The 12,895-nt window shown below is 45.1% G+C and overlaps 1 protein-coding gene across 1 annotated transcript; it reads right to left on the bottom strand.

Annotated features, from left to right (window-relative positions):
• Nucleotides 1–257: 257 nt before the first annotated feature.
• Nucleotides 258–12,256, bottom strand: LOC113952032 (T-cell surface glycoprotein CD4-like). Its single transcript, XM_027653701.1, has 10 exons — nt 11,990–12,256; nt 5,951–6,082; nt 4,262–4,438; nt 4,035–4,178; nt 3,526–3,798; nt 2,713–3,075; nt 2,354–2,596; nt 2,146–2,264; nt 1,842–1,909; nt 258–670 (listed from the first exon to the last, which is right to left on the bottom strand). Exons 2-10 carry the CDS (start codon nt 6,009–6,011, stop codon nt 661–663), a joined length of 1,458 nt encoding a protein of 485 aa, XP_027509502.1. The 5' UTR covers nt 6,012–6,082; nt 11,990–12,256; the 3' UTR covers nt 258–660.
• Nucleotides 12,257–12,895: the final 639 nt, after the last annotated feature.

Here is a 12,895-nt window from a genome sequence, read left to right as displayed (position 1 = left end):
GTTTGTGGTGGGAGAGGCGAAAGCTACAAGCTCGGGGATGGATATGTGGGATAGTGTACAGCTCAGACTGTCCGGGAAAGACAAATGAATATGGACAGGTTTCAGATAGAGCAGAGAGCTGTTGCATTAAGGAAGGCTCCTGACAGCCAGGGAGGTGGGAGATAGTGAGAATCAGCATTCCACATCCTAGCAGGAAAAATGTGAATTTGAACCAGACAAGAGTGCCTCAGAAAAAATGTAGTCCAGCTTGCAAAAAATAACTCCCAACCCCAAAGTAATTTATTGTCGCTCAGGCAGATAAAAGAAGCACATAAAATTGGTTCCACGAGAAGGTCAAATTAAGTGCATGAACAAAATACAAGCATATTATATATCTGCATATATGGATCTCTTCTATTCAGTGTCTCTCATTATACAGCTGTGGATCAGTCGTAACCCTTCAAGGTTTCTTGTCCTGTCCATTGGCTCCTAGCCAGATTGCATCCCTTCATGGCATTAGACTGGGAGAATGATGAAGGAATAAAGAATTACATTAAAACAGGAGGAAGAGAGATGGATTCATGGAGCACTATGGGCTGCCAGGTGTTTCGGTACAGGCAGAGGCTTCATCAGTCCTTCTGACTTCAGTGCCAGCTGCAAGAGAAAAGTATTATGTTAGTACTACCCCCTGCTTTTTTTGCATAGAGAATACCTGCCTGCCTCTGTAGCTGAGGATGCAGACAGTTACTTGAGCATTCACATGGCTGCGATTTAGGTTTCAGTTACACTGAGCTGCTTACTTGGCAAAGAGAGTTAAAGAACAACCGTATCAGCACTTGTACTGCACAGATTTATCTAGTTTTTGATGTATCTCTACGGGCTTTGTCCTCTTTTTATGGGGATTTTTTTTAACCTTGATAAAAGGTAGTTGAAAACAAGGTGAATTCTTTGACGTATTATACCCTTCACCACATGTACATCCCAGCTGTGATGTGGTATTTGCCAATAGACATTTTCACTGAATTCTCAGTGAAGGTGAAAAAAATCAGATGAAACTACCAGTTTGCCAGTGTCACCCATGAAAATAAGCAGAAGTCCAGTGATGTACCCATACATTAATTGAACTTGTTCATGCAATCATTTATACTGTCCTTAGCTCTCCTCTTCCAGTGACAGAATGGCTGTCAGTGTTTCCAACACGTGCTTCTGATGCTTGATACCATATAAGCTTAAAGACCTTGAAGGTCTTTAAGAGGGCTCCTTCTCTGCTGAGAAATCCTTGCTCTGATGAAAAGGGTCAGGACATGATGGTGTATTTCACATCACCCAATGCCTTTAGGAAAGGGTATGAATCACAGTGTTCCATGATTCTTTCTTCTCTTTCATTACTCCTGGAAGGTTATTGGTAATTTTCACCGACTGCAGTCCAGCACTGCACTAGCAGAGATGGAATTACATTATGGACATCATGGGTTTTTAAAATTTGTGTTTCATCCTTGTGCTTGGTTGTGTGCTTTCCACCTCCAGATCCGAGATTCACTGTGAAACCTATCAAAGGACTTGGGGCGCCTGCTTGGTTTTGGTTAACATCTCTCAACAGGAAGAAAATTCAAGTGAAACCTCTCTGCTCAAAAGTTTCCCAGCACGGTGCTGCCATGGGTTTGGGATATAACAGGAAATTCATTAAACATATCTCATAAATCTTAGGTAGGATTTTACATCAGTAAGAACTGAAAATGCTGAAATGCAGCTGTGTTGCTTCACCAAGGAGGCTCAAGCTCAATTTCTCTCCACTCAACCATCAGGCTCCTCTGTCTTGAAAACACTATTTGCCCATTCTGGGTGCCCTCATTGCCACTTACTGTTGACACTGACACGTCTTGTTTTCCAGCAAGTGTTGTCTTGCTTGTGCCATCCTTTTTGCCCGTTGCTGCCAGGAGAAAAGGGATAAAGAACAATGTGATATTTTTATGCTTCAAATGCTTTCCTCTTAAGTGGTAATAAAGTGCCATCTGAAATCTGCAGACTGCCCACCTCTAACCATTTGCTTTGAGTCTAAGGATTGACCCTTTATCTGTTCTACCCCACGCCCAGACAGGAAATCTGACTCCTGTGGTTTGGAGACACAGTAGTCTCTTCAACTTTCACATGGACCAGGGCACTCACCCTTCTCCGCTGCCATCTTATTCCACTGATGATGCACAGACACACAAGGGCAAACACCAATACACTGCCTCCAACACTTGCTCCAGTTACCATATAGTTAATCCAAACAGGAGCTTCCTCTGTGGAGGAAGAAAAATATTTAAAGGCAAAATCAGAGAATTTTAAGGCTTTTGGGGTTGAGGCAGGGGTGCGATGCTAATTTGCATACCCACGTGGTAATGAAGGCTGATCTTTCTGTCATTGTCTTCTATGAGGTGACAGCTCCACAGCCCTGCAGCACTGATGTTCACCTCCAACTTTACTTCATGCTGCTTTGAGTTCTTGATGTCCATCTGAGTCCCGTTTACACGTTCCCAGCGCAAGTGGGCTTTGGGTGGGAGTGGACCAGAGACCTCGCAGATCAGGGTCATCTTGGCCCCTCTGGAGAGTGGCCCAACAGGGTTAGCTGAGACTGTAAAGGCAAAAAAACAACATGTGAGTGAGAGGATGGGAAGATGGGTCCCCCCGTGCTCTTGTGGCTTCCAGGTTTCTGCAGCTCCTCATCTATTGACTTACTTCTCTTCTCACCTTTCATCACAATCAGCTCTATGTTGCTCTGCACGTGTCTTCCTTTGTATGCCAACTGGCACTGGTACTGCCCAGAATGGTTGAAATGGACTTTGGGGAGTTTCACTTGTATGGTACTTTTAGGTGTTCTTTCAGGTATCTCAAACAGAAAGTGGCTGCTTTTTCTGGTCTCGTGCTGCTCTCCTAGTGCTGTGACGTTGAAATCAAGCAGTTCATGAGCTTTTGCACTTTCCTGTTGTTTCCAGTTCACTTGTCCTGTGAAACCTTTATTCCATTTTATCTTCTGGAAGTTCAGATGCCATGACAAGATGACAGTGCTGTCAGCAGTTGCATACTTCCTTTCCATATCTGGATCCTGAAAACCTGAATTCAGAGGAGATAAGAAATATAGAGGCAGCAAAATCCATGGTTACACTTCTCCCTGTTTACCTTTGATCTAGAGAGAGGCATGCTGTGCTCAGTTGAAAGAGGACTTGGAGAAAAGCCACAACATCCCCCAGGAAGCTTAAACAGTTAGTGTCTGAGAATAAGAGGGTAGAAAGAGCTAAAGCTCCCAAACATACCAGTGCTAAGAAGAAGAGATCTCAAGGAGAGGAGAACCTTCTCCTCACTGTGCCTGGAGAGAAAAATGGGCACAAGTGTGGAACATAGCTCAGGCAGTAAAGTGATCCCTAAGCTGCAGTGTTGGAAGCCCTGGGAAATCAACACTGGAGCACCAGCGCTTGGGATGCTGGAAAGTAAAAGCTCAGCTCTTGAGCTGGAGGGAACACTGGTTCCCGAGCCTGTGCGAGTTGCATTTTTGTTGTCACATACCTAATACCTTCACAACAAAGGAGATGTTCTGATTAATCAGCGAAGAGTCTGAACGGACATTACACACCCAGGTCCCGCTGTCCGTAGCTTCCAGTTTCTTCAAATTCAATATGTGTTTTTGAGGGGATTTGTTTTCTGTTTCTGGTGTTACTATGTTATTGTTACTGTTAAACAGTGTGATGCTGAGAGCAGGTTTAGGATCAGGTGAATTGTGCATTAAAGTCAGCTCAGGGACTTCATTTTGCAGAAAGTGCCCATCCAAAGACACTGTCACTGTAAGAAGAAAAAAGCTCAGCCAGTAAGACAACTCCTCTTCTTGTGAGAGAGAGACACAAGTGTCACAGCAAAGAGAATATGAAATCTTTGCACCCTGGAGATGGAAGATAAATGAACTATGAGAGTCCAAGCCAGAAGAAATAGAAGCTGGATAAAGAATCCCCACAGAGTTTTTTCCCCGAGCTCTATGGCCCCCTCCCCTCCTTGTGGATAAAAGCCCTCTAATCACTCACACTTGAAGACATGCAGTGAGGTACGGGCTTTGTAGGAGCCATATTTGCAGGTGTAAATGCCGGCATTGGAGAGCGCAAGGTTCCGCACCTTCAGCTCTTTATTTGTGTTCGTGACTTGAAATTGATCATTAACGGCACCTGGTCCTTTTAAAAAATAGGCTTGGTTAGGAGGGAAGAGGTTTCTCAGCCATATCTGGGAAAACAGGGTGATGAATTGGAAGCCTTACTTTTCCAATGGTTATTATTTTCCATACGCCATATAACAGTATCGGAGTACATCCAGGTCACAACTGTGTGAGGGGATAAGCTGGAGTCAGAAGGAATGCCTGTGCAGGGCAGGGTCACCTCCCGTCCTGCGATCCCAATCTGTTGTTCAATTTGCTGAGCCATACTGGAGATCAGACCTGAAAGTCAATACCCACCAAAAAAAGGCATACATTCACTTTCTGAAAGGTGTCTCAGTGAACACTTCCCATCCCTCCAGAAAGATGTAGATATTTCTTCTCCCTTTCATAGGCACTGGGAAGATTATCCTCAGTTTCTGAACTTTTCACTCCTTTATCTCAGCAATCGATCAATCAATCAATGTCTTTTGTTTTCAGCTCCATAGCTTCCCTCCCCTCCACTCTAGGCTCTTTACCTGGCTAATGGCTATTCTCTTTCACATATATTCAGAAAAAGTAGTTGTGGTGGACTGACCATCATTCCCGATTTTGAAATGTCAACAGCTTTACTGAGACAGCCTTTTTCCACTGGACAAGACTTAGTTGTTCTGCTGGTAGCAAAGGCAGGACAGCATATGTCAGCCCTCCTTCACAGCATATGTCAGTCCTCTTCTTCCCCAGTCAAGACTTGACACAGCACTGACAAATTTGCTCACCCCTTCTTTCATTTTTTGCGTGGAAAAAGACTGAAAACCAAGGAAAATTAAGTGATAAAGTAAAAAAGAAATAACAAAGGCTGGCCTAATGTCAGATTCCTGTGAGGCCTATGTGACAGTAGAAGAAATAGGACATATAAGGTTGAAGAAACATTAGGAGTTGTTTCTTGGGAGAATTTCTTCCTTTCCTTCGCTGTAAAGAGGGTTTCTGCAGAAGACCATAAGAAGGAGATGGACTTTCCAGAGGTAAGATTGGGGATAAAGGGGTTGTGGTCTCCTGCCTCGCTGCTGGTAAGCTCTCAGAGATGCTTAACCTGCAGATCCCCCCAGTGACCCTAGTACTAGGGAACCACAAAAATGTAAAATAAAAAGTTTACATGAGTTTCATGTATGGTTTTCCAAAGGTTACATTCTTCCAAGAGGTAAACTGGAACAATACAGATTTTTGATAATTGCACATTGGACTACAGAAGCTTCTGATTGTGTCTTAAACTGTGAAATTAGAAATGCTATTTAACAAGAGTTGGTATCTTTTGCTTTTCATTTGGTTCTAGGGTGCAGAAGAGATTTCCAATCTTTCCTCTGCAACCAGAGGAATCAAAGCTGAGTATCTGAGAAATGCAGGCTTGGCCTTGTTCAGTGTCCTTCCTTTCCAGGAAAATAAGCACCAAAAAGTCCACCAAACATTATAACATCAGCAGTAAAACTAAACAAGCTGGTAGGATTACATGTGAGAAACACGTTTTTGCCCAGACAGCTGGAGGGTAGTGTTTTCCATTCAGTACTCAGTGTGTATCCTGGTTCTTATAGGAACCCCACTCCTGCATCTATATGGGGCAGCTCCCTGAACCTGGTGATGCCCCCTGGTTTTGGCTGGCAGGCTCAACAGATGGGCTGGGAACAACCTGAGTCCCAAAGCTAAACTGTGTGAGGTATGTTATATGGCAAATTGGGAGGAGCCTAGAAACACCCAAATGTTGTGAGGCTTGTGAAAAGACTGTAAGAACCATGAGAGGTTGCTGAGCCAAGGACTCACCCAGATGCAGAACCAGGAAGACAGCAAGCATGCAGTTCACCCCTGTGCTGCCTGACTCCATCCCTGTGGGAACGTTTCTTCCGGCTGTGGACTGCAGGGCTGGAAATGCTGTCACTGCCAAGGGAGGTTACCCTGGAAGACCCAAATGCTCTGTAAATAATGGTTGATTTTCAGACCTCAGTGGATGGGACCCATGTTTCTAGTCTGCTCCCACTATCCTTCAGTGCAGCAAAGTGGAGGCTCATTGGTAAAGTCGGCAGAGCCCTGTGTTTCAGCAAAGAGTCCATCTGCAGCATGCCCCTACAGTTTGGTTATAAACATTTCATTTTATTCATCCCTAGGTTTCTGGCATTCATCAGGCTGCAGCTGTTTATATTGCCAAGAGTTCTGTGCTTTTTTACTTCTCTATGGTGGGTTATCATCACTCTTGAAGAGAGTAAAGCTAAACACATACAGGGCTGCATTAGCAAGAGCACAGCCAGCTCTGCTGGAAGTAGAGTAAAGCAATTATTTCCCTCTATTTGGCACACCTGAGGTCTCATCTAGGATACAGGCTCCAGTTTTGAGTCCCCAGTACAAGAAGGATGCCAACAAACTGTATAGAGTCCAATGAAGGGCTAGTGGGATGGTGAAGAGGTTGGAGCACATGACATACAGGGAGAGATTGAAAGCTGGGTTTGGTAGGGAGAAGGCAGCCAAGGTGGGATGTAATTTCAATCTCCTGTTATCTAAAGGATATTCCTTAGAAGAATGAGCCACATGCTTCTTGGATGTGCATAGGAGAGGAACAAAAGACAGCAGCCATAAGTTGCAGCAGGGAAATGCTGACCAGATATAAGGAAAACTTTCTTTCCACGGAAGGTGGTTCAAGCAATTGAATAGGTGCCAAGGGATGCTAGGAAATCTCCACCCTCAGAGATGTTCAGAAGTTTCCTTGTCAAGGCCCCGAGCAACATATTGTAGTTTTAGAGTCAACTCAGCTCTGAGCAAGAGATTGGACTGGAGACCTCCTCATGTCCCTTGCCATCTAAATATTTCTGTGTGATTTTGTGATTCTATTATTACAGCCATCTTTAGATTGTTATTAACGTTTTTCTTCAGTTCTTTTTCTTTTTTCTACTTATTCCTTGCCTTAGAAATCTCAATAACCAGCAAGTCTGATGTGGGAAAGACCTGCTTGAATTCTTCAATGGGACTATTCAACAAAAAGTATGGAGAGAAGGGAGGAATGAGGTCTGAAAGAATAAGTTGCATTGATGGTAACAAAACCTGAAGTGGGAACTGGGAGCTAATCATCATGTTAAGGTGAGTTAGCAAATTAGATGCAGTATCTGACTATAGCAGAGACCAAGTGCTGGTATGAGCTGCAGCTAGGTAGGCTGACAAGGTGAAGGGGACCATGGCTGCTGGTGCAAGGAGACTTCTGAGCTCTCCAACCATATATCACAAAAAGGAAGCTGAGCAGGTTAACTGCTCTGGGGAGTGAGCAAGCCAGTGAGGTGACCTCGCTTCTCTGAAAGCAGGCACTCCCCATGCCAAGAGCATGACAGACTGAAGGCTGGAGTTATAATGGGATTGAACTCAAAGAAATGCATGAATAATTTTATTCAGTGTTTATATGTATGATGTGCAATATTCAGTATAATATATTCTATTAGAGGATAATTTATTACTGAAATTAATTTAAATGATCAGAGCATGTGAAACTATCAAAGCATAGATGAAAACATCAGCATTACATTTACATGGAGATCAGGTCAGTGTGACTGACAGTCTGACATCTAGACAGATGTTCACACATGCACATATGAAAGATACAGGTGCAAGAGCAAGACAGCAGCGATGTGCACCATCAGAAGATAAATAGACGGCAAAAAGGAACAGTCAGAGGAGATTTGTGCCTTGTCTCATGCAAAACAAAAAGCCCAGGGAATATTTGCATGAGCTGTTTTTTGCAAAAATAGTAAAACAAAGGAGCCAGTGCATATGATTGGAGATCACTCCTAACAAGATGCAGAAACAGTGATGAAGCAGTTTGCTGGGCTAAGCTACAGAATAAAGAAAGGGGCTCTAACAAGGCATATGTATGCATCTCACTTCAAAGGAACATTAATAACTGAGAATTGGCACAGGGCCTTGAGTAAGATCCATTCCTGAGATGCCAGAAGCAACCTTGTCCCTGCTGTGCAAACTCACATCACCTGTTCCTCTGGAATGAGCAGGAAAAGTCAGCCCCCACTCTAAAGTGATACCTACAAATTAACAGGATCAGTGTTTGGTTTCAAATATTTTAAGTCATTAAACTTTATACAAAAGCTGAAGGTAATGGAACAGGTAAAACTTAATGAAATTGCTAAGTCAAACCCCATCATTTTGTTTTGACTAGGAATCTCTATTTTCTTGTCATATGGCTTCACCTTGTTCTTTGCCTTCTTTCTAACCTGTTTTTTGAGAAAAACCACACAACCAGAGCACCGTGGGACTGATGAACTGCTGACCTTGTGCATCTTGATAGACGCAGATTGATGCATCTTTGTTCTTCTGCTTCTTCTCATGGTTTCACAACTTCTTCAGTCCTGCTTTATTTGCACTAATCTTTGTATTTCTGTGGCAGATGTCGACAGTGCAATGTTACCACCTACATGTTACAAGTCAGTGGGGAAAATGGGTAGCCTTCAGCTAGGATTTCTTTAACACCCTTTCCCTCTCTCCCTGTTTATTTCTACTTCTCATGCATGTCACTTCCTATTTCCCCCCGTCTTTCTATCTCCTTCTGTATCCCTCCAGGCCAGATCACAGGCAGTGCTACTCTGCAGCTTACAGATCTGGGCGAGTGAGGCTCTACTGTGTTAACTGAGCAAGCTGCTCTCATTAGCGGATGCCTGTAGCAGACCCACAGCCTCCTTACAGGCAGCCCAGCTGTATCTTATGGTGGTGCTCATAAATTAAGTGGTGTCACAGAATGTCCCCAGGCACTGGAACATACTCATCAGTCCTGTTAAACTGCTAGTACATTTCCTGACACATTTTTGGCCCAGGACAACTCTTGCTCTCCCGAGCAACTCCTGGGATGCAGTTTGGTGTTAGCATGGGCCAGGGACCTCTCCCATTAGGTGGCTGGCATGTGGCCAGTTCATTTTGGAGGTTAAGTGAGTTTAATAGCCCAGACCATCTCATGCCAGCTGGCCTCTGTGCCAGAAACAGTCCAGGCATACTTGATTTATTAGCACATCTAGCAACGGAGGAGCAGGGCTCCCTCCCAAGTGAACATTGATTTCCATTTCATTTTAACTTCTCCCTCTTATTAAACTGGTTTAATTTCCTTCTTGACTTATTTTAATGTTCCCTACCTCTCTGAGGGATAGGAAAAGGAGAGCTGAGGTAGTGAGTGGTCTTGCTGTGGGGAATGATGCCTGCAGGACAAAGTCAGGCCTGGAGAACATCTGTTTGGGAGCAGGGCTGGCAGCCCCTTGCTCTTTCCAGCATCGAGCCACGGTGAGTGATGGCTGCAGAGACCCCCCACCCCAGGCTGGCACTGGCATGACACAGGAGGAAACTTAAATTAAAAAAAAAAAACAAAACCAAAAAACAACAAAGAAAAAGCTCAGCAACCACTCCTGATGGAGAGAAGATTATCTCCTCTCGGTGTTCCTGTGCCTCTTTCATGCAGTGTGGTTTTGTTTTCTTCTCTCATTCTTGACTGTGGCTGTGCTTTTGATCTGGCAGCAGCTCGCTCTGCTGGGGTAGGGGTGCCTCCACACCAGGGCTCCACACCTCAGCTTCCGCTGCGGCATTTCCCCTTGCAGTGGCTGCCAGGCGAGGGCTGAGGGACACAGCTGCCTTTTGTCCCTGCACAACAGTTGGGCTTGGCTCTGGGGCTCTGGGTTAAAGGGCTTCACCTCTCTTTTTCTCAGTTTAAATATCTAAAGCAAAGGTGATCTGGCTCTTTAACTGAGTAGTAATTTCTTTGAAATTACTTATTATCATTAAAGGAAACATCAGGTGAGCAGTAGGCAAGATAAAAGACCAAATGCAACAAAAATAGCCAGCAGAGAGCAGAGTGATGATAGCGGTGAAGGACATTTCACAGTCCCCACTGTCCCCCCAGACTGTCCAATGCTGCCTCCCTTTCCCCCTGCATGCCTCTGGCTGCTCATCCAAGAGCAGCTGCCATCCTCCCGTTGGAGCTGCTGTGAGAGGGAGGTGGCGGTGGAGTGTCCATGGGATCACAGAGGTGAAAGTAGCTGATCTTCCTGGAGAGAGGCCTCCCTGTCAGGACAAGGCAGGGTGTTGAGGCCGCTGTGTCAGCAGTGAGCTCTGTTCAGCCATAAAGTCCTCCTGACCCGGCCATGTGGCTGGTACCACGTGGAGACCATGAGAAGTGTCTCCATCTCTGCAGCCCAGGCTGCTCCCTACAGCCTCTAACCCCTCTGATGGCTTAAGGGGAAGCCAAGACCTGCCTTCCTAAAGCCAGTGGAGGCTGTGAGTAGCCAAGGCACTGTGGTGTCCTCCAAAATCCGACCCTCCATCACCCTTCCAAGCCATGTATGTGCTTAGGAAGATGTTCAGGTTTCATCCCTCAGTTTTTCCTGGTGAATACAGGGTCCTTGCATGAGGCTGTGGCAGATCAGATGGACACTGCCCCTCAGCACTCAAGATCCCTGAGTGGGGATGGGATGGATTTAGTTCAGATGAGGCAAGCCCTGCTGCAGTGCGGCAGCTTTGGCAGCCATGTTTGTGAAACACAGAGGAGAATAAAGGAAAAATCAGGGAGACCTTGCTGCAGCCTTTTCAGTACTTACAAGGATCTTATAAAAAAGATGGAGAGTGACTTTTTACATGGACAGATAGTGATAGGAGAAAGGGGAACAGTTTTAAACTAAAAGAGTGTAGGTTTAGATTAAGTATTAAGAAGAAATTCTTTACTCAGAGGGTGGTAAGGCACTGGAACAGGTTGCCTGGAGAAGTTGTGGCTGCTCTATCCCTGCAAGAGTTGAAGGCCAGGTTGGACAGGGCTTTGAGAGACCTGATCAAGTGGAAATTGTCCCTGCCTGTAACAGGGGGATAATTGGAACTTTGGAACTAGATGTTCTTTAAAGGTCCCTTCCAACCCAAACCATTCTGTAATTCTAAGATTCTAATGCGCACCAGGGACTGTTTGGTTTATGGTGGAGAACACTAAGTAATAACCTGACCTTAACTGTAATGCACCATGTGGAGGAATATCTGAGATGGCTGATGAAGGTTGAGTAGGATATGCTGCCTGAAAGTTGAAAAATTCAACCAGATGTGAAACTCCTGTTTTCAACAGTGCAGCAGCCCGCGGAAGGAGAAGGCAAGTCTTTTTTCCCTTGTTCTTAAATTGAAAGGATTCCTCTTTCTCCAAGAAATCCTGCTCGCTCAGCCCTGAGCTAATGGATCAGGCTGCATCGGCAGCCAGTGTCAGGCAGTGAGCCAGTCAGCCTGGATTAAGCAGAACAGACCCCTCCAGTCTCAGCACATACAGATGCAAGTAGACATCCCTACTTAGCTGGAAACTGTCATTTTCTTATTTTTCCAGGCTTTTTTTAGAATAAAGTTCCCCATCCTGGAGGGTGTGCAAAGAAGGTGATAGCAAGTGGCAGCTGGTAGAGGGCTGCTCCCCAGTGCATTACCAGCCCTTGGGGATATACAGTCACCAGTGATAGGTCCTCATATAGAACATATTTCCCTATACATGGATTTAAAGGATCCATGAGATCCCCAGGCTCCAAGGCAGGCTGAGCTTTTTGTAGCTCCCCTTCTTTTTCCCTCCTTCAGGGAAAAATGTGGGGAGACAAACAATTTTTAGTTAAAACTGAAGGGCCTTGGAGAATTTGCGCAGCCAGAAGTATTATCAAGTCAAAAGCTTAAAGTGGTTTTGCAACAGACCTTTGAGTGGGGCAAAACCAGTCCATCTGTGCCAAAACAGCAATTTGTGTGGAAAAGTAAAGTTCATAACATTAAAAAAACCCCGAAAACAGATTAGCCTCTTTTCTCAGTGAAAGATAGTTTCCTTACCTCTCTTCTCTTTGCTTCTGCGTTTCTGTCTCCTTGTGTTTGTCACCTGCCGTAATTGATCTTACCCAGCTACAGCTGAAACAAAAGAAGAACGAAGTTAATGTTCAGCAAACAGCTCAACAGATGTTGGCCTTGATGTCTCCTCCTCTCCAACCGGAGCGTCAGCAAGGTCTTGCTGCCAGTCCAAGTTCTGCTGACATCCGCTGGCTTCTCTAGCTAGATGGTGATTTTCCAAATGCATGTGATTTCAACTGGGTGTGAACAGAAATGAAGACCATAACGGAAGATGATGTATGGCAGTGGTGGGGAGAATGAGTGTGCAAAACAGAGAGAGCCTATTGGCCATATGGCAGCAGATGGGAGGCCGTGACGGGGCCGAAACTTAAAGTTGGAAACTGGTTCTGCTCCACTGACAAAGAAATCTCATACACTGACATGTCAGCTGAGTAGATCCGGCCCCAGCCTGCACCACCGATACTCTGTAAGGACAGGCTGAGCTCCAGTTCACAGCCTGTCTCCTGCATCACCACTGAGAGGAGGCACCTCTGAGGAGCTGACCCCAGAGGTTGCACAGGGATAGGAACAGAGGAGGAGGGGATCCGTGACAGTATGTTGGGGGCACCTGTCTGTGGAGTACATCTGAGATTTGGGGTGAGATGTTGGGATATTTTCGTTGTAGCAACGGTGGCTTTACCTTGGCTGTGTACCAGCAGCCCATCCAGCTGCTCTCTCACTTCCCCTCCTCAGGAAGGCAGGGGGAGAAGATATGAAAAAACCCTCTTGGGTCAGAATAAGGGCAGGGAGATCTTTCACCAGCTACTGTCATGGGCAAAACAGATTTGACTTGGTGAAAGACTAGTTTAATTTGTGACCAATTAAAAACAGAGTAGGATAGTGATAAATGAA

The sequence above is a fragment of the Corapipo altera genome, unplaced genomic scaffold (genome assembly GCF_003945725.1).
Source record: "Corapipo altera isolate COAL_440 unplaced genomic scaffold, ASM394572v1 61, whole genome shotgun sequence".
NCBI lineage: Eukaryota > Metazoa > Chordata > Aves > Passeriformes > Pipridae > Corapipo > Corapipo altera.
The sequence above is the reverse complement of the archived record's forward strand: the minus strand, read 5'-3'. Positions and strand labels throughout refer to the sequence as shown.